The 21,942-nt window shown below is 43.8% G+C and overlaps 1 protein-coding gene across 1 annotated transcript in view; it reads right to left on the minus strand.

Moving 5' to 3' along the window:
- patj (PATJ crumbs cell polarity complex component) overlaps positions 1–21,942 on the minus strand; it is a 38,819-nt gene that overhangs the window by 11,353 nt on the left and 5,524 nt on the right. The window contains 7 exon segments of the mRNA XM_039811443.1: positions 3,016–3,104; positions 4,806–4,908; positions 6,176–6,421; positions 7,381–7,519; positions 13,975–14,151; positions 17,571–17,715; positions 18,248–18,299. Coding sequence (XP_039667377.1) covers positions 3,016–3,104; positions 4,806–4,908; positions 6,176–6,421; positions 7,381–7,519; positions 13,975–14,151; positions 17,571–17,715; positions 18,248–18,299 — 951 coding nt within the window.

Consider the following 21,942-nt stretch of genomic DNA (forward strand, 5'->3'; position numbering starts at 1 on the left):
GTATGTGTGTGTGTGTGTGTGTGTGGTTGTGTGTGTTGTGTGTCAGTGTGTGTGTGTGTGTGTGTGCTCAGTGTGTGTGTGTGTGTGTGTGTGTGTGGTTGTATGTGTGTGTGGTTGTATGTGTGTGTGGTTGTATGCCAGTGTGTGTCAGTGTGTGTGTGTGTGTGTGTGTGTGTGTGTGTGTGTGTGTGTGTGTGTGTGAGTGTGTATGTGCTCCTCTCATTTTAACGTAATGTAATTTTTCGGCCTTCCATCCAGATTAATACTGGGCCATACACACGGTAGAATTCGGGCGCCTCTGATCTAAAACAGAGCTTTACTTCGCTGTCAGGTTCATCACAGCCGCGCGAACGAGCCCGCCGGAAGCAGTGCTTTCTGGGTAATGAAATAAAAAGACGTCTGGGGGAGATAAGAGCCCTGCACTCCTTCCTTTTTATTAAAAAAAAAACAAACAAAAAAAATCACTTGTTCCTCTGTGGCCTGGACGCTGACCAGTGCAGGCTGCCGGCCGATAGCGAGACTTACAAATAAATAAATAAAATGACCCTGGAGCAGGTGAATTAATCTCTGTGGACTCGCAGCGGGGAAGTTTTTTGGGAGAAAATTGCACCGAGTTGTAAACATATTTGTCATCTTAATCTGGGCGAGAGGCTGCAGACAGGTAATAGGGAGGAAGGGAAGCTGAACTTTCAGAGTCTAACTTCCCTCACAGGAGCCGATTATTGTTTTAATACGACATAATCATGAAGTTAGTGAAATATTAGTCTTGCGTGGCCAGACCTTCCTCCTCCACAGAGCTGCGGAGGAAGGTCTGAGCTAGTCCACACAGCATTTCCCTGGATGGGAGAGAAACATGCTCTGGTTTGTTGGTATTTCTTTAAAATCAGTGTAAAGTGTGTATGTGTGTGGAAGCACCAGAGACCCAAAATAACACCCCAAATCACCAGAAAAAGTGATTTTTTTTTTCATGATATGGGCACTTTAAATGTCGAAGAAAAGTGACAAAATGTCAGCCGAAGGGACAAAGATATTGGGGCAAAAAACGATAAAAATGATGAAAAGAAAATGTTGAAAAAGAAAGCATCAAAACATTGAGATTGGGACATCAAAAGAGCACTAACTACTACTACTCTTTGATGACTTCTTTGGAGGCATTTTTAGGCCTTTATTGACAGGACAGCTGAATACATGAAAGAGAGAGAGGAAAGGAGGAGAGAGAGAGAGGGAGGGAGGAGGAGAGACATGAGGAGGGAGGGAAGGAGAGAGAGAGAGAGAGAGAAAGAGAGGGAGATAGAGAGAAAGAGAGGGAGGGAGGGAGAGGAGAGGGAGAGAGGAGAGACATGAGGAGGGAGAGAGAGAGAGAGAGAGAGAGAGAGAGAGGAGGGAGGGAGGAGAGAGGAGGGAGAGGAAAGAGAGGAGAGAGGAGAGAGAGGAGAGAGAGAGAGAGGAGAGAGAGGAGAGGAGAGAGAGAGAGAGAGAGAGAGGAGAGAGAGGGAGGAGGAGAGGAGAGGAGAGAGGAGGAGAGACAGAGGGAGGTAGAGGAGCAGAGAGAGAGAGAGAAAGGAGAAGAGAGAGAAGAGAGGAGAGGTAAGGCACAGGGAATGGCGGGAGACCATCACCAGGGAGAGCGATGGCCAGGAAAGAAGAGAAAGAGAGAGAAGAGAAAAAGGAGGGGTGCATGTAGGACACCACAAGAGAGAGAGAGAGAGAGAGAGAGAGAGAGAAAGAGAGAGACAGAAAGAAAAAAAAAAAAAGAAAAAAAAAAAAAAAAAAAAAAAGAGAGAGAAGAGAGAGAGAGAGAGAGAGAGAGAGAGAGAGAGAGAGGGAGAGAGAGAGAGAGAGACAGAGAGAGATTAAACAATTAAAAAACTAATCAGCCTGATTTTGGTGTCAACACACACACAGAAAGACACAAACACACACTTTTTCCTCCACTACATTAATCTGTTACAGCTTTAGTTACTCCGCTACATTCATCTGTTACAGCTTTAGTTACTAGTTACTTTAGTTACTCCGCTACATTCATCTGTTCCAGCTTTAGTTACTAGTTACTTTAGTTACTCCTCTACATTCATCTGTTCCAGCTTTAGTTACTAGTTACTTTAGTTACTCCACTACATTCATCTGTTCCAGCTTTAGTTACTAGTTACTTTAGTTACTCTGCTACATTCATCTGTTCCAGCTTTAGTTACTAGTTACTTTAGTTACTCCGCTACATTCATCGTTACAACTTTAGTTACTAGTTACTTTAGTTACTCCACTACATTCATCTGTTACAGCTTTAGTTACTAGTTACTTTAGTTACTCCGCTACATTCATCTGTTACAGCTTTAGTTACTAGTTACTTTAGTTACTCCACTACATTCATCTGTTACAGCTTTAGTTACTAGTTACTTTAGTTACTCCGCTACATTCATCTGTTACAGCTTTAGTTACTAGTTACTTTAGTTACTCCACTACATTCATCTGTTCCAGCTTTAGTTACTAGTTTCTTTAGTTACTCCGCTACATTCATCTATTACAACTTTAGTTACTAGTTACTTTAGTTACTCCGCTACAATCATCTGTTACAGCTTTAGTTACTAGTTACTTTAGTTACTCCACTACATTAATCTGTTACAGTTTTAGTTACTAGTTACTTTAGTTACTCCTCTACATTCATCTGTTACAGCTTTAGTTACTAGTTACTTTAGTTACTAGTTACTTTAGTTACTCCGCTACATTCATCTGTTCCAGCTTTAGTTACTAGTTACTTTAGTTACTCCTCTACATTCATCTGTTCCAGCTTTAGTTACTAGTTACTTTAGTTACTCCCGCTACATTCATCTGTTCCAGCTTTAGTTACTAGTTACTTTAGTTACTCCGCTACATTCATCTGTTACAGCTTTAGTTACTAGTTACTTTAGTTACTCCGCTACATTCATCTGTTACAGCTTTAGTTACTAGTTACTTTAGTTACTAGTTACTTTAGTTACTCCACTAGGTAAACATTAAGGGTTAAATATGAACTCTTACAGCGAGCAGGCGGTCGTGGACCCTGATGTTTCCGCTCTGGTCTGCAGCGCTGCCGGGAACCACGTGTTTCACAAACACACCGACTGCATCTGAACCGAGACACACACACACACACACACACACACACACACACACACACACACACACACACACACACACACACACACACACACACACACACACACACACACACACACACACACACACACACACACACACACACACACACACACACACACACACACACACACACGATAGTTTAGGTTACTTTGGGAACCGAGAGAGAGACACACAGAGAACAGGACAGTTTAGGTTACTTTGGGAACCGAGAGAGACACACAGACAACAGGATAGTTTAGGTTACTTTGGGAACCGAGAGAGAGACACACAGAGAACAGGACAGTTTAGGCTACTTTGGGAACCGAGAGAGACACACAGAGAACAGGATAGTTTAGGTTACTTTGGGAACCAAGAGAGAGACATACAGAGAACAGGACAGTTTAGGTTACTTTGGGAACCAAGAGAGACACAAGGGGGAACAGGACAGTTTAGGTTACTTTGGGAACCGAGAGAGAGACACACAGAGAACAGGATAGTTTAGGTTACTTTGGGAACCGAGAGAGAGAGACACAGAGAACAAGATAGTTTAGGTTACTTTGGGAACCGAGAGAGAGACACACAGAGAACAAGATAGTTTAGGTTACTTTGGGAACCGAGAGAGACACACAGAGAACAAGATAGTTTAGGTTACTTTGGGAACCAAGAGAGAGACACACAGAGAACAGGATAGTTTAGGTTACTTTGGGAACCGAGAGAGACACACAGACAACAGGATAGTTTAGGTTACATTGGGAACCGAAAGAGACACACAGACAACAGGATAATTTAGGTTACTTTGGGAACCGAGAGAGACACACACAGAGAACTTTTTAAAATTTTGTGTTTTCAAAAGTTTTCTATACCACATTTGTGTAAAGAAAAAGTTGGATAAATTGGAAATGGGCTTGAATGGGCTTCTTGGCCAGACTGACTTGCAGAGTAAATCTCAAATTTGCCGGAAGTTTGTCAGGGTTTTTCCCAGGCTAACATTTTTATAGCATTTTTGGAAATGATACAAGAACATTGAAAAAAAAATGGACAAAATAGATATAAAAAAATAGATATTAAAAAGCGCAAAAAAAAAAAGACAAAAAGTTGGAAAAAAGTGAGAAAAACTTCGGAAAAAGTGTCGACCAATTTCAGTTTTAAATTTGGACCGAGAAGACAAGACGAGGGGTTAACTTTGACAGGTAGTCGTGTGTAGGGTGACCAGATGAGAATGGGTCAAATTCGGGACGAAAATAATTATTTTTATTCAGGAATTCAACTGACTGTCATGTCTGCTCTTTAACAGCAGCAACATCCAATCCAATCACTGCTTCTCGTGGCTGCCCGGTACTCAAATTATTTTGGTGCGGTGTTTTGAAATTCATGTTATTATTTTTATTCAGAAACTCAACTTGTCTTGTAAACCCGAAAATACAAATAAAAAATCATTAAAATCATGAACTCAAGTGGTGACGGGAGCTGCAGCTGCAGGACGACTCAGTTAAAAACCACCATGGACAGTTTTTTAATGTTCAATCGGACTATAACTACACTCCAGAGTCTTGCTCTTGAGACTTTTCTCTAATTTTCGGGACAATTAGGCCAGGATTCGGGATTCGGGACAACTGCTTGGATTTCGGGACTGTCCCGAATTTTTTCGGGACATCTGGTCGCCCTAGTCGTGTGTGAATGAGCTGCTCTACCGGAGCTGGTCAGAGGGTTGTAGCCGATGATGGAGATGCCGAGACTCTGGCCGTCGTTCCTGCTGAGAGGGACCTCGTGAACTTCGTACCCCTCCAGGTTGGGCTGAAACACACACACACACACACACACACACACACACACACACACACACACACACACACACACACACACACACACACACACACACACACACACACACACACACACACACACACACACAATATGTGCATTGTTCAAAAAGAAACTGATTTTATAGAGTTTTATTTTGCAGATTTTTTCCTGTATTTTGAAAAATAATACAAATAATAATATAGAAACAAGCTGCAAATGTACCATTAATGGGCGTCCACTAGGGGTGGGGGGAAAAGATCGATACTGCATAGTATCGCGATATTTTTCGTGGCAATACTGTATCGATACACAGACGCCAAGTATGGATCTTTTATGATATATGTGTTGATCAGTCTGTCTGCTTGACAATCCCCATTTTGCAGCAATACAATTGAAGGGAGATGAACAAACAGATACATGTATCTTTTTAGATAAAACAAATGTTGACAAAATTGTCCTTTGGGGACATCATTTGAAATTGGGAAAAATTGCTGGCTCTATACACGCTAAAAGTCCTGATTATTTACATGGAGTCTGGTGGAGATATGCTGGCTCTATACACGCTAAAAGTCCTGATTATTTACATGGAGTCCGGTGGAGATATGCTGGCTCTATACACGCTAAATGTCCTGATTATTTACATGGAGTCTGGTGGAGATATGCTGGCTCTATACACACTAAAAGTCCTGATTATTTACATGGAGTCTGGTGGAGATATGCTGGCTCTATACACGCTAAAAGTCCTGATTATTTACATGGAGTCTGGTGGAGATATGCTGGCTCTATACACGCTAAAAGTCCTGATTATTTACATGGAGTCTGGTGGAGATATGCTGGCTCTATACACGCTAAAGTCCTGATTATTTACATGGAGTCTGGTGGAGATATGCTGGCTCTATACACGCGCTAAAAGTCCTGATTATTTACATGGAGTCTGGTGGAGATATGCTGGCTCTATACACTAAAAGTCCTGATTATTTACATGGAGTCTGGTGGAGATATGCTGGCTCTATACACGCTAAAGTCCTGATTATTTACATGGAGTCTGGTGGAGATATGCTGGCTCTATACACGCTAAAAGTCCTGATTATTTACATGGAGTCTGGTGGAGATATGCTGGCTCTATACACGCTAAAAGTCCTGATTATTTACATGGAGTCTGGTGGAGATATGCTGGCTCTATACACGCTAAAAGTCCTGATTATTTACATGGAGTCTGGTGGTACTGGTGATGGTGGTGATTGTTGTGACTGCTCACCGTCTTGCTGTGGCGGCGTTGCGGCAGGTTTGGAGGCCCGGGGGGTAAGGAGGAGACGGGGGCGGAGTCAGGAGGTGGCGGCGGAGGCGGGCCTGCTGACCTCTGACCCCGGGGATCCCTGGCGATCAGCAGCGTCACGTAACTGCCACAGCCCTGCAGCACTTTGACCACCTGGTCGCTGGAGAGGCCAGTGGTGGGCGTCGCCCCGATGCGAAGGATGTGGTCACCTGTGCGGAGACGCCCGTCCTGATTGGAGGAGAGCGAAGCATGAGAGCCAACACACACACACACACACACACAGTGTTGCATTTCCCCCCCCAGCCCCAACTCATTTCCTGGTTCTCCTTCTCCATAAACATGAAATCAAGGAGAGGGTTAACTTCTCCTGCTCCAGATCTCCCACCGTGGTCAGAAAGAACATGGGAGACACACACACACACAGTCACACAAAAACACACACACACAGACACACACACAGACACAGAGAACCACAGACAGACAGACACACACACACACACACACACACACACACAGAGAAACACACACACAGACACACACACACAGACAGACACAGATAAACACACAGACAAACACAGAGAAACACACACAGACACACACAGATAAACACACACAGACAGACAGACACACACAGACAGACAGACAGACACACACAGAGAAACACACAGACAGACAGACACACACAGACAGACAGACACACACACAGACAGACAGAAACACACACACACAGAGAAACACGCAGACACACACACACACACACACAGACAGACAGACAGACAGACACATACGCAGACACACACACACACAGAGAAACACAGACACACACAGAGACACACACACACACACACACACACCCACACAGGGACACACACACACAGACAGACAGACACAGAGAAACACGACAGACAGACAGACAGACAGACAGACAGACACACACACACACACACACACACACACACACACACACACACCACACACACCACCACACACACACACACACACACACACACACACACACACACCAGTCCCTGTTGACTTCCTTCATGTGTTCACTGTGTTGATGGACTGAGGATGGGAGGAGGAGTCAGGACCATCTCAACCAGGGGGTTCAGGATTCAGCCCAACCCCAAAAATTTCCGGATTCGGTGCGTCCCTACTTACGATATAACACCGTTGGCCGAACGTACCTTGTCAGCCACGCTGTTTGGGAGGAGCGTCCGGACCACCACGCCAGTCGCCCTCCCTCCCACGATGCCGAAACCCAAACCAGATCCATCGTTGACCAGCTCTCGATTTCCACGCCCCCATGTGATTGTGATTTATTAACTGATGTGATTGACTCGATTCGATGATTCGGTTAGAGAAAAGGGACTCAGGAAGAGGTCAGCTACACGGTAACAGAAACACAAGTTGGTCTGTATTTCCCCCAAGAATCAACTGTAGGGGAACTTTGAGTTCACCTGCACATGCATCTGCAAGCCCCCTTCATGTCACCTTTTCGCCTCCTTTTTTGTCACCTTTTCGCCTCCTTTTTTGTCACCTTTTTTGTCGCCTTTTCGTCAACATAGGTAGGTAGGTTGTTGCCTTTTTCGTCGCCTTTTCGCTACCTTTTGGTCACTTTTAGTAGGCTAAGCAGTAGCCCAAACCATTGACCTTTATCTAAACATATCAAGGTAGCCAGCATGCTGCCTTTGATTTACTATGGTTATGGTTATATGCGTGCTAAGCTAACCATCAGCGCTGTCTACTGTTTCCAGCCTATCAAGAACATGTGGGCTATACAATTAACACACACACAGGTTAATAGCAATGGGTTATGGATTATCCCTCAATAAAACAACACAAAAACCCTTGTATTTTAAAAACTAAATGTTGGCCAGTATGTAGTAGCCTATATGCTGATTACTGCGTGCGTGTCATTGACGAATATAGGGAGGACATTCAACTGAAGTTGCATTAAATCAGGTTGTTTTAACCAAGATTATGCTGCAAGATGGGTTTTTTTCAACTACATTTAAGTTCCCTGATATAGACTAACAGTATTATAACAAGCAATATTAAAAATATTCAGTTTATTCCCGAAATATAAGGCACGTTAATTCAGCCTTTTCGCCCCTTCACTTTTCGTAACCCGTTTTTGGTCACTTTTCGGTAGCCTTTTTAAGCTACGTTTTGGTCACTACCGTCGCTTCTGTGCAGCCTTTTTACCCCTTTTTCGTCACCTTTGTGGTGTTGCATTTTTGCCACCTTTTGTCGTGTTTTCGTCACTTTTTCGTCGCTTCTGTCGTCACCTTTTCGCCTCCTTTTTTGTCACCTTTTTTGTCGCCTTTTTGTCAACATAGGTAGGTAGGTTGTTTGCCTTTTTGTCGCCTTTTCGCCCCCTTTTTCGTCACCTTTGTGGTGTCGACCTTTTTCGCCACCTGTACTTGCGTATTGTGAGTCACTTTTCCGTTGCTAATTCGTAACACTTATGGCCTTTCACTTTTTGCGGTCACTTTTAGTCACCTTTTGGTCACTTTTTTAATTAAGCCTTTTATTAATACGTTTTAGTCTTTTCTGCCACCTTTTATCGGACTTTTCAGTAAATTATTTGCCGTTTTCATTCTTTTCGCCACACATCTTTTGGTCACTTTTTCGTCAATTCTCAGCCAAATCGCCTTTTACTTACCTTTTGGTCACCTTTTTGGTCACTTTTAGTTGCTTTTTGTAAATTAAGCCTTTTAAGCCCCTTTATGCTTTTGGTCACTTACCGTTGCTTTTATTAAATTAAGCCTTTTCGCCCCTTTATGCGCCCGCCTTTTGGTCGCACCCCGTTGCCTTTGTCGCCCGCCCTTTTTGGTCACTTTTCGTCCGGCTTCGCAGCCATTAAGCCTTTTATCCCCTTTTGTCACCTTTTAGCCTTTTAGATCAACGCCAGGTGGGTGGGTTGTTGCCTTTATAAATTAAGCCTTTTAAAATTTCGTTTTGGTCGCTTTCTCTGCATTTCACGTTTTGGTCCGCTTTTCGTTGCCTTTGTCGTCGCCTTTTCCATGAATTTTAGATCACCTTTGTGGGTTAATGGCCTTTTCTCACCTTTTGTGGGTGTTGTGGTCACTTTTTAGTTTGCCTTTATTCGTGCATGCTTTTCGTCGCGCGGTCACTTTTTAAAATTAAGCCCAGCACCCGGCTTTCGTTTTGGTCACTTTTAGTTGCCTTTTATTAGGTATTGTACCGTACTTTTTAGATCACCTTTGTGGTTAATGCCCTTTTTACCGTAGCACAGCCAGGTGTTTTGGTCCTTTTTAGGTCAATTCTGTGCGATACCTTTTTAAGCCCCCTTACCCCGTCACCTTTTTGGTCACTTTTTACGTTGCTTTATTAGTGCGCATTTTGCCACCCGTCCTTTTGGTCACTTTTTTCGTTAAGCCTTTTCGCCTTTTGGTCCTTTTAAAATTAAACTTCTAATAGGTCCTTGCGCTCCTTTTTTTGTCACCTTTTTTTGTGCGGCCTTTTGATCGACATGGGTGGGTGGGTTGTTGCCTTTTTTGATTAAGCCTTTCCGCTTCTGCAGTTTGGTCACTTTTCGTCCAGTTCTGTAAATTAAACCTTTTGGCCCCTTTTGCGTCACCTTTTTGGTCCCTTTTTGTCACGTTTGGTCGCTTTTTTAGGTGGCCTTTTATTTCTGGTTTTGGTCCATACCGTCGACTTCTGTCTTCGCCTTTTATTGCCACCCCGTCACCTTTGTGGTCGTACCGCCCTTTGGTCACTTTTCGTCACCTTTCGTTGCCTTTGTCGATTAAGCCTTTTTGCATTGCTTGCGGTCGCTTTTGCGTCACCTTTGGTCACTTTTTGGAATTAAGCCAGCTTTAAATTTCACGTTTGGTCCTTTACCACCGATCCAGTTCATAACCGTCGTATTACCATTGCTTACCGTCGATCACTGCTTTTGGTCCCTTTTTACCGTCAATTCTGCAATGATTAACACCATACCGTCCGTGCCCCATTCATCCCTTCCACTATGTCCACCATTCCTTCCATTCCTTCCATTCCATCCCTTCCTTTTATCCACCTTCCTTCCACCATTCCATTCCTCCATCCCTTCCTTTCATTCCACTATTCCAGTCCTTTTATGTCCATATTTTACGTCCACTGTGGTCCTTCGTGTTGTAGTCCACCATTCCTATGTCCTGCCAAGTCCCGTGTCCTTCCATTTCGTCCATTCTTCTGTCCTTCCTTTATGGTCTTCCTTCTTTTTCTTCGTGTTCAGTCCATCCATTCTTCATCCATACCTTCCACCCAGTCCACTTTTCCATTCTGTCCTTCTTCCTTCCACCTTTAGTCCTTCCATGCCTGGTCCTTCCTTCCTGTGTCCTTCTCCTTTTTCCTTCGTGGGGTCCTTTGTCCATTTGGTCCTTTTGGTCCATATTCTTGTGTCCACCTTTGTGTGTGTGTTCCTTGGTCCTGTCCTGTGTGTGGTCGGGATTTTCCGTTCTGGTCCTTCCTGTGTGTGTCCGTTTGGGTCCTTCCGTTCAGTTGTCCAGTTCTCGGTGTGTGGTCCACTGTGCTGTCTGTCTTCCTGGGTGTCTGTGTCTGTCCATGTGTGGGGCTGTCTGTGTGTTCTCGGTCTGTGTCCATGTGGGCTCTGTCTGTGTCTGTCTTCTGTGTCTGTCTGTGTTCCTGGGTTATCTGTGTGTTGTCCATTTCCTGCTGTGGGTCCTGTCTGTCTTCTGTTTCTGGTCCATGTGTTTCCTGTGTTGGTCTTCCTGGTTCCTGTTGTGTGGTCCTTCCATGTCCTTGGTCCTGGTCTGTCCGTCCACCTCCATGTCCTCATTTCCTTTTGTGTGTTCGGTCCATGTTCTTCCTTGTGTGTGCTGGGGCGTGTGAATCATGATTCTAGGGCTCCGGCTGTCCTGGCATGTCCTTCTTTCCTGTCCCGCTCCATGTCCAGTGGGTTGTCTTTTCCTTCCTTGGGCCATTTCTTCGGTCCTTGGTCCTTGTGCCCTTGTGCCTCATTCGTTGGCTTCTTTGTGCTCTTCTCCTTCCTCCTTTTGTCTCTTCTTCCTCTCTTTTCCTCCTTCTCTCCTCTCCTCCTCTCCTCCTTCCTCTGGATCCGTGTCTGCGTTTCTCCATCTCCGTAGACTTCACGTATTGTCGGGACAGCGCTAAGTCCGCACTAACTTGATTTCCTAATATTGCACTAAAAGATTTATCAATCCTTTCAATGTCAATGACTCCTTGTCCATGGATGATCATATCCCTCAAGTCATGCACTTCTGAGTGGATATGCATCAGGGCCTGTTCAGGGTGAGCAGCGGTTATCTGTCATCTGTCCGTGATGTGTGTCTGTGTGTTATGTATTGATATATGTGTGTGTTGTTGTTGTTGTGTGTGTTTTATTTAATATTGATAGATGTTTATGATTGATGATGATGGTATTTTGTATTGTTGTGTGTATTTTGTGTTGTTGTGTTGCGTTGTGTTTTTGTTTTTGTATGTTGTTGTGTTTCTGTCTGTCTGTTTGTGTGTCTGTGTGTGTGTGTTTCTGTGTCTGTGTTTTTGTGTATGTCTGTGTGTGTTTTTGTTGTGTGTGTGTCTGTGTGTGTGACTGTTGTGGTGTGTGTTATTTCTGTGTGTGTGTGTGTCTGTGTGTTTTTGTGTCTGTGTGTGTGTGTCTGTCTGTATGTGTGTGTGTGTGCGCGTCTGTATGTCTGTGTGTGTGTCTGTGTCTGTGCGTCTGTGTGCATGCATGTGTGCGTGCGTGTGTGTGTATGTCTGTATGTGCGTGTGAGTCTGTGTGTGTGTGGGCGTGTGTGTGTGTCTGTGTGTCTGTGTGTGTGTGTGTGTGTGTGTGTGTGTGTGTGTCTGTGTGTGTGTGTAATTGTATCTGAACCATCAAACTTCAACAACTAACAAATGTGCAAACTCAGACTTCCATTTTCTTTCATGTTTTCTTCCAAAAAGGAGAAAAGCTGACACCAAATAAGGCTGATTTTTATTATCGTTTATCGTTCGTTCGTTGGTTTGTTTTTAACATAAAATGGGACGCTTTGGAGGTTTTTTTTCGGGTTCTCTCCAACAACTGACAGTAAAACTTTAGTATCACAGTATGCAGCTCCCATCTGGAGTTATACTGCGACTTCTCCTCCACATTTAAAGGGACAGTTCAGAGGCTTTCGTGTCTTTCTTTACTTTCTTTCTTTTATACGTTTCTCTCCAGTGTTTCCTCTATGTTGATTTGACCATGGAGGTCCTGTATCAGTCTATAGGTCCTGTATTAGTCTATAGGTCTTGTATTAGTCTATAGGTCCTGTATTAGTCTATAGGTCCTGTATCAGTCTATAGGTCCTGTAGGTCCTGTATTAGTCTATAGGTCCTGTATCAGTCTATATGTCCTGTATCAGTCTATAGGTCCTGTATTAGTCTATAGGTCTTGTATCAGTCTATAGGTCCTGTATTAGTCTATAGGTCCTGTATTAGCCTAAAGGTCCTGTATTAGCCTAAAGGTCCTGTATTAGCCTAAAGGTCCTGTATTAGCCTATAGGTCCTGTATTAGCCTATAGGTCCTGTATTAGCCTAAAGGTCCTGTATTAGCCTAAAGGTCCTGTATTAGCCTAAAGGTCCTGTATTAGCCTATAGGTCCTGTATCAGTCTATAGGTCCTGTATTAGCCTATAGGTCCTGTATCAGTCTATAGGTCCTGTATCAGCCTATAGGTCCTGTATCAGCCTATAGGTCCTGTATCAGTCTATAGGTCCTGTATCAGTCTATAGGTCCTGTATCAGTCTATAGGTCCTGTATCAGTCTATAGGTCCTGTATTAGTCTATAGGTCCTGTATTAGTCTATAGGTCCTGTATCAGTCTATAGGTCCTGTATTAGTCTATAGGTCCTGTATCAGTCTATAGGTCCTGTATCAGTCTATAGATCCTGTATCAGTCTATAGGTCCTGTATTAGTCTATAGGTCCTGTATCAGTCTATAGGTCCTGTATCAGTCTATAGATCCTGTATCAGTCTATAGGTCCTGTATCAGTCTATAGGTCCTATATTAGTCTATAGGTCTTGTATTAGTCTATAGGTCCTATATTAGTCTATAGGTCCTGTATTAGTCTATAGGTCCTGTATTAGTCTATAGGTCCTGTATTAGTCTATAGGTCCTGTATTAGTCTATAGGTCCTGTATCAGTCTATAGGTCCTGTATCAGTCTATAGATCCTGTATCAGTCTATAGGTCCTGTATCAGTCTATAGGTCCTGTATCAGTCTATAGGTCCTGTATCAGTCTATAGGTCCTGTATTAGTCTATAGGTCCTGTATCAGTCTATAGGTCCTGTATCAGTCTATAGATCCTGTATCAGTCTATAGGTCCTGTATCAGTCTATAGGTCCTATATTAGTCTATAGGTCCTGTATCAGTCTATAGGTCCTGTATCAGTCTATAGATCCTGTATCAGTCTATAGGTCCTGTATCAGTCTATAGATCCTGTATCAGTCTATAGGTCCTGTATCAGTCTATAGGTCCTGTATCAGTCTATAGGTCCTATATTAGTCTATAGGTCCTGTATTAGTCTATAGGTCCTATATTAGTCTATAGGTCCTGTATTAGTCTATAGGTCCTATATTAGTCTATAGGTCCTGTATTAGTCTATAGGTCCTGTATTAGTCTATAGGTCCTGTATCAGTCTATAGGTCCTGTATCAGTCTATAGATCCTGTATCAGTCTATAGGTCCTGTATCAGTCTATAGGTCCTGTATCAGTCTGTCTCTGGCGGCGTTCCCTACCGTGCCGATGGCGTCCGTGGCCGGTAACGATGGTGGCGATGGCGGTGCTGCCGACGCGTTGAGCGGGCGGTCCCTCGCCACCACCAGCTCCACGCCGTCTCCGGTCTGCTGCAGCAGCGCCAGCGCCTGCTGGTGGCCGATGCCCGGCTCCAGAGGACTACCGTTTATCACCAGGATCTGGTCCCTCTCCTGCAGACGCCCGTCCCTGAAGACACAAAAACCAGAAGGCTGTGGAATAGTTTACCTCCTTATATCAGGGAATGCTCCTCTCTTATAGAGTTTAAACGACGATTTGAAAGCTTACTTTTTCACCTCTGGCTTTTGATCATCTATGAGTGCTGCGTTAATGATGTGAGAGGATTTTAGTAGTATTTACTAGTGGCAAGGTCCGGAATTTAAAGGTCTTGAATATTGTTTTATTTTATTTTTTGTACAGCACTGTGGTCAACTTTTATTGTATTAATATGTGCTTTATAGATAAATTGAACATTGAACATTGAACGCCACACAGGAGTTCACAATAACCTCCTACAGAATCCCTTTTATTAAAGAAAGTCGGGAAAGATAGTCAGATTACGACTTTTTCTGAAAATATTACGACTTTTCCCAAAATATTACAACTTTTCTCAAACTATTACAACTTTTACTTCTTTCCCAAAATATTACGACTTTTCTCAAACTATTACAACTTTTACTTCTTTCCCAAAATATTACGACTTTTGTCAAACTATTACAACTTTTACTTCTTTCCCAAAATATTACGACTTTTCTCAAACTATTACAACTTTTACTTCTTTCTCAAAATATTACGACTTTTGTCAAACTATTACAACTTTTACTTCTTTCCCAAAATATTACGACTTTTCTCAAACTATTACAACTTTTACTTCTTTCCCAAAATATTACGACTTTTCTCAAACTATTACAACTTTTACTTCTTTCCCAAAATATTACGACTTTTCCCAAAATATGACTTACTTTTTTGCCAAAATATTACATTTCCCAAAATATTACGACTTTTCCCAAAACTATTACAACTTTTACTTCTTTCCCAAAATATTACGACTTTTCCCAAAATAAGACTTTTACTTTTTTCCCAAATAATACGACTTTTCCCAAAATATTACGACTTTTCTCAAAATATCACGACTTTTCCCAAAATTTTACAACTTTTACGACTTTTCCCAAAATATGACTTTTACTTTTTTGCCAAAATATTACGACTTTTCTCAAAATATCACGACTTTTCTCAAAATATTACGACTTTTCCCAAAATGTTACAACTTTTACAACTTTTCCCAAAATATTATGACTTTTACTTTTTTGCCAAAATATTACGACTTTACCCAAAATATTACGACTTTTCCCAAAATATGACTTTTAATTTTTTCCCAAAATATTACGACTTTTCCCAAAATATAACGATTTTTTTTCCTCAAAATATTACGACTTACTTTAAAAAAAAAAAATATTATGACTTTTCCCCAAAATATGAATTTTACATTTTTTGCCAAAATATTACCACTTTTCCCAAATATATTACAACTTTTACTTCTTTCCCAAAATATTACGACTTTTCCCAAAATATGACTTTTTTTTCCTCTAAATATTATGACGTACTTTTTTGCCAAAATATTATGAATTTTCCCCAAAAGATTATGACTTTTACATTTTTCACAAAATATTACTACTTTCAATTCTTTCCCAAAATATTACGACTTTTCTCAAAATATTACGACTTTTCTCAAGTCAAATGAAGTGCCACAAGCATTGAAAAAAAATATATTTTTAAAAGCCTGGAGAAAAGAACCTTAGTCATAAACATGACTAGCATGGAGCTAGCATGCAGCTAGTCATGGAGCCAGTCATGGACCTAGTCATGGAGCTAGTCATGGATCTAGTCATGCACCTAGTCGTGGAGCCAGTCGTGGAGCCAGCATGCAGCTAGTCATGGAGCCAGTCATGGATCTAGTCATGCACCTAGTCGTGGAGCCAGTCGTGGAGCCAGCATGCAGCTAGTCATGGAGCCAGTCATGGATCTAGTCATGGACCTAGTCGTGGAGCCAGTCGTGGAGCCAGTCGTGGAGCCAGTCGTGGATCTAGTCATAGATCTAGTCATGGAGCCAGTCATGGACCTAGTCGTGGAGCCAGTCGTGGAGCCAGTCGTGGAGCCAGTCGTGGATCTAGTCATAGATCTAGTCATGGAGCCAGTCATGGAGCCAGTCCTGGAGCCAGTCCTGGAGCCAGTCCTGGAGCCAGTCATAGATCTAGTCATGGAGCCAGTCATGGAGCCTGTCATGGAGCCTGTCATGGAGCCAGTCATAGATCTAGTCATGGAGCCTGTCATGGAGCCTGTCATAGAGCCTGTCATGGACCTAGTCATGGACCTAGTCATGGACCTAGTCATGGACCTAGTCATGGAGCCAGTCATGGAGCCAGTCATGGATCTAGTCATGGAGCCTGTCATGGAGCCTGTCATGGAGCCAGTCATGGAGCCAGTCATGGACCTAGTCATGGACCTAGTCATGGAGCCAGTCATGGAGCTAGTCCTGGAGCTAGTCCTGGAGCCAGTCATGGAGCCAGTCATGGATCTAGTCGTGGAGCCAGTCGTGGAGCCAGTCGTGGAGCCGGGAGCCAGTCCTGGAGCCAGTCGTGGAGCCAGTCATGGATCTAGTCATGGAGCCAGTCATGGGGGGCCGTTGAGCTAGTCGTGGAGCTAGTCGTGGAGCCAGTCGTGGAGCCAGTCGTGGAGCCAGTCGTGGATCCAGTCATGGATCTAGTCATGGAGCCAGTCATGGAGCTAGTCATGGAGCCAGTCCTGGAGCCAGTCCTGGAGCCAGTCCTGGAGCCAGTCGTGGAGCCAGTCGTGGAGCCAGTCATAGATCTAGTCATGGAGCCTGTCATGGAGCCTGTCATGGAGCCTGTCATGGAGCCTGTCATGGACCTAGTCATGGACCTAGTCATGGAGCCAGTCATGGAGCCAGTCATGGATCTAGTCATGGAGCCAGTCCTGGAGCCAGTCCTGGAGCCAGTCCTGGAGCCAGTCCTGGAGCCAGTCATGGAGCCAGTCGTGGAGCCAGTCATAGATCTAGTCATGGAGCCTGTCATGGAGCCAGTCATAGATCTAGTCATGGAGCCTGTCATGGAGCCTGTCATGGAGCCTGTCATGGACCTAGTCATGGACCTAGTCATGGAGCCTGTCATGGAGCCTGTCATGGAGCCAGTCATAGATCTAGTCATGGAGCCTGTCATGGAGCCTGTCATGGAGCCAGTCATGGAGCCAGTCATGGATCTAGTCATGGAGCCAGTCCTGGAGCCAGTCCTGGAGCCAGTCCTGGAGCCAGTCGTGGAGCCTGGGCCGTGTAGCTAGGTCATAGATCTAGTCATGGAGCCTGTCATGGAGCCAGTCATGGACCTAGTCATGGACCTAGTCATGGAGCCAGTCATGGAGCCAGTCATGGATCTAGTCATGGAGCCTGTCATGGAGCCTGTCATGGAGCCTGTCATGGAGCCAGTCATGGAGCCTGTCATGGAGCCAGTCATGGACCTAGTCATGGACCTAGTCATGGAGCTAGTCATGGAGCCAGTCATGGAGCCAGTCATGGAGCCAGTCATGGAGCTAACCTGTGAGCGACGCCTCCGGGCTGGATGTGTTTGACGAAGACGCCATGACTGCTGCCGCTTCCTGCCGGATTCAGACCCACAACGCTGAAGCCCAGACCGCCGGACGGAGGTCGAGTCAGCTGACACAGCGCCGTTTGACGGCCCTACACACACACACACACACACACACACACACACACACACACACACACACACACACACACACACACACACACACACACACACACAGAGACACACGCAGAGACACACACACACACACACAGAGACACACACACACACGCAGAGACACACACACACGCAGAGACAGACACACACACACGCAGAGACACGCAGAGACACACACACACGCAGAGACAGACACACACACACGCAGAGACACACACACACGCAGAGACAGACACACACACACGCAGAGACACACACACACACACACACAGAGACACACACACACAGAAACAGACGCACAGAGACCGACACACACACACACACACACACAAAGACACACACACGCAGAGACCGACACACACACACACACACACACACACACACACACACACACAGGAATGTAACCAGGTACATTTACTCGAGTACTGTTTACAGTGTGGTATTAGTACTTTGAATACACCCAGATGTATTTATGTATGCGTGGCGTGCGTTTCTGTGGCTCCGCCCACCTTGGCGGGCGGCGATGATCCATTGCTGCAGGAGGAGGTCAGAAGGGGGCGGAGCCTGATGGACGGAGACGAGCCATTCATTAGTCAGGGAGGAGGGGGGGAGACAGAGGGGGGCTGCTGGCTGGGTCAACGGCGCTCAGGATCAGCTGACCCTTCCTGGAGAACGTGAAGTCACTGCAGGAGTCTGGGGAGACTGCTCAGCTACAGGGGGAGGAGGGGGAGGGAGAGGGGAGGAGAGGGGGAGGAGAGGGGGAGGAGAGGGGGAGGAGAGGGGAGGAGAGTGGGGGAGGGAGAAGAGAGGGGGAGAGTGGGAGAGAGAGGGGGAGAGAGGGAGACACTTTCTATAAAACTATAAAGTCATTAGATACACTTGATTTTTGACTTTTCTCGAAATATTACGAATTTCTCGAAAGGTTACGAATTTTTCTCAAAATATTACGAATTTCTAAATATATTATTTATACTATAAAAAAGTCGTAATTTTCCCAAAATATTACGACATTTCCCCAAAATATTATAACTTTTACACTTTTCCCAAAATATTACAACTTTTAATTCTTTCCCAAAATATTACTACTTCTCAAAATTTTCTGACTTTTCCCCAAAATATAACTTAATTCTTTCCCAAAATATTACGACTTCTCAAAATTTTCTGACTTTTCTCTCAAAATATTACGACTTTTCCCCAAAATATTATAACTTTTAATTCTTTCCCAAAATATTGCGACTTTTCTCAAAATTTCTGACTTTTATCTCAAAATATTACGACTTTTCCCCAAAATATTATAACTTTTACACTTTTCCCAAAATATTACAACTTTTAATTCTTTCCCAAAATATTACGACTTTTCTCAAAATGTTCTGACTTTTCTCTCAAAATATTACGACTTTTCCCCAAAATATTATAACTTTATTTCCCAAAATATTACGACTTTTCTCGAAATTTTCTGACTTTTCTCTCAAAATATTACGACTTTTCCCCGAAATATTACAACTTTTAATTCTTTCCCAAAATATTACGACTTTTTTTTCCTCAAAATATTACAACTTTTTTTTCCTCAAAATATTGCAACTTTTCCCCAAAATATTATAACTTTTACACTTTTCCCCAAATATTACAACTTTTCTCAAAATTTTCTGACTTTTCTCTCAAAATATTACAACTTTTAATTCTTTCCCAAAATATTACGACTTTTCCCCAAAATATTACAACTTTTAATTCTTTCCCAAAATATTACGACTTTTTTTTCCTCAAAATATTACGACTTTTCCCCAAAATATTATAACTTTTACACTTTTCCCAAAATATTACAACTTTTAATTCTTTCCCAAAATATTACGACTTTTTTTTTTCCTCAAAATATTACGACTTTTCCCCAAAATATTATAACTTTTACACTTTTCCCAAAATATTAAAACTTTTAATTCTTTCCGAAAATATTACGACTTTTCTCAAAATTTTCTGACTTTTCTCTCAAAATTTTCTGACTTTTATCTCAAAATATTACGACTTTTCCCCAAAATATAACTTTTACACTTTTCCCAAAATATTACAACTTTTAATTCTTTCCCAAAATATTACGACTTCTCAAAATTTTCTGACTTTTCTCTCAAAATATTACGACTTTTCCCCAAAATATTATAACTTTTACACTTTTCCCAAAATATTACAACTTTTAATTCTTTCCCAAAATATTACGACTTTTCTCAAAATTTTCTGTCTTTTCTCTCAAAATATTATAACTTTTACACTTTTCCCAAAATATTACAACTTTTAATTATTTCCCAAAATATTACGACTTTTCTTAAAATTTTCTGACTTTTCTCTCAAAATATTTTTTACATGTTGTGATTTGTAGAGTCAACATAACATGAGACACAGCCATCTTCTATCCGTAAACAAACCGGGAACTATATTCTCAGACAGGCTTGCTGCGAGCATATCACTCCGCCCAAGTACTATATTCTTCCGCACATTAGTTCCTGAGGTTACGGTTAGCGCAATGTCACGCTGACTCTACAAATCACAACATGTAAATAGGAACATGTTGGAGTTATTTTGTCACTTATTCGGAGCAGTAGGCTAGTTGGAACCAGTTACCTGCAGGTTCTGTGCTAGGCTAAGCTAATGCTGGAGCCGTCAGACAGCGTTACAGCACTGAGATGAGAAGGGTATGTATGGACTAGTCTAACTCTGGGGGTTACGGTGAATAAGATGAAGTCCCAATAAGTTGGAGTGTTCCTTTAATACTGTATGTAAATGTGTCCATTTCCCTGTTGTATATATGATATATGATCCTGCTAATAATGAAGCCTCTTTAAATATTAATATTACAACTTTATCAAATTATTACGACTTTTTATGTCAAAAAGTTACAACTTTTTGTCTCAAAATATTACAACTTTTCCCAAATATTAGGACTTTTTTTTTTTACCAAAAATAAGCACAAAAAACCCGATTTGTTCATTTGTAATTAATAGAGAGACAGACAGACAGAGAGCAAAGAGAGAGAGAGGAGAGGGGGGGGGAGGGGGGGGGGGGGGGGGGGGGGGGGGGGAGGGGGGGGGGGGGAGGGGGGGGGGGGGCGGAAGGGGGGGGGGGGGGGGGGGGAGAGGGGGGAGAGGGGGGGGGGGCCGAGGGGGGGGGGGGGGGGGGGAGGGGGGGCGGGCTTTGTTCCGGTTGGTCGGTTTCTTTGGTCTCCTCTCTCTCTCCCCCTCTCCCCCCTCTCTCTCTTTCCCCCTCTTCTCTCTCCTCTCCTCTCTCCCTCTCTCCTCTCCTCCTCCTCTGTCCCCTCTCCCCTCTGTCTCCCCCTCTCTCTCCCTCTCTCCCTCTCTCTCTCCCCTCTGTCTCTCTGCCTCTCTCTCTCTCCCCTCTCCTCCCTCTCTCTGTCTCCTCTCTCTCTCTCCTCTCTCTCTCTCCTCTCTCTCCCCCCTCTCCTCTCTCTTCTCTCTGTCCTCTCTGTCTCCTCCCCTCTCTCTCTCTCCTCTCTCTCTCTCCTCTCTCTGCTCCTCTCTCCTCTCTCTCTCTCTCCTCTCTCCTCTGTCTCTCTCTCTCTCTCCTCTGTCTCTCTCCTCTCCTCTCTCTCCTCCTCTGTCTCCCTCTGTCTCTCTCTCCTCTCCTCTCTCTCTCTCTCTGTCTCTCTCTCTCTCCTCTCTCCTCTCTCTCCTCTCCCTCTCCTGTCTCTCCTCTGTCTCTCCTCCTCCTCTGCTCTCCTCTGTCTGCTCTCTCCCTCTCTCTCTCTTCTCTGCTCTCTCCTTCTCTCCTCTTTTTTCTCTCTCTCTCTCTCTGCCTCTCTCTCTCTCCTCTCTCCCCTCTCCTCTCTCTCTCTCTTCTGTCCTCTCTCCTCCTCCCTCTCTCTCTCTCTCTCTGTCTCTCTCTCCCTCTCTCTCTCCCCTCTGCCTCTCTCTCCTCTGTCTCCTCTCTCTCTCCTCTTCTCCTCTCTCTCTGTCTCTCTCTCTCTCTGTCCTCTCTCTCCTCTCTGTCTCTCTCTCCTCTCCTCTCTCTCTCTCTGTCCTCTCCTCCCCTCTCCTCTCTCCCTCTCTTTCTCTCTCTCTCCTCTGTCTCCTCCCCTCTCTGTCTTCTCCTCTCCTCTCTCCTCCTCTCCTCTGCTCTCCTCCTCTCTCTCTCCTCCCTCTCTTCTCTCTCCTCTGCTGTCTCCCTCTCCTCCTCCTCTCTCTCTCTGTCTCCTCTCCCCGCA

Source organism: Perca fluviatilis, chromosome 9 (assembly GCF_010015445.1).
Source record: "Perca fluviatilis chromosome 9, GENO_Pfluv_1.0, whole genome shotgun sequence".
NCBI lineage: Eukaryota > Metazoa > Chordata > Actinopteri > Perciformes > Percidae > Perca > Perca fluviatilis.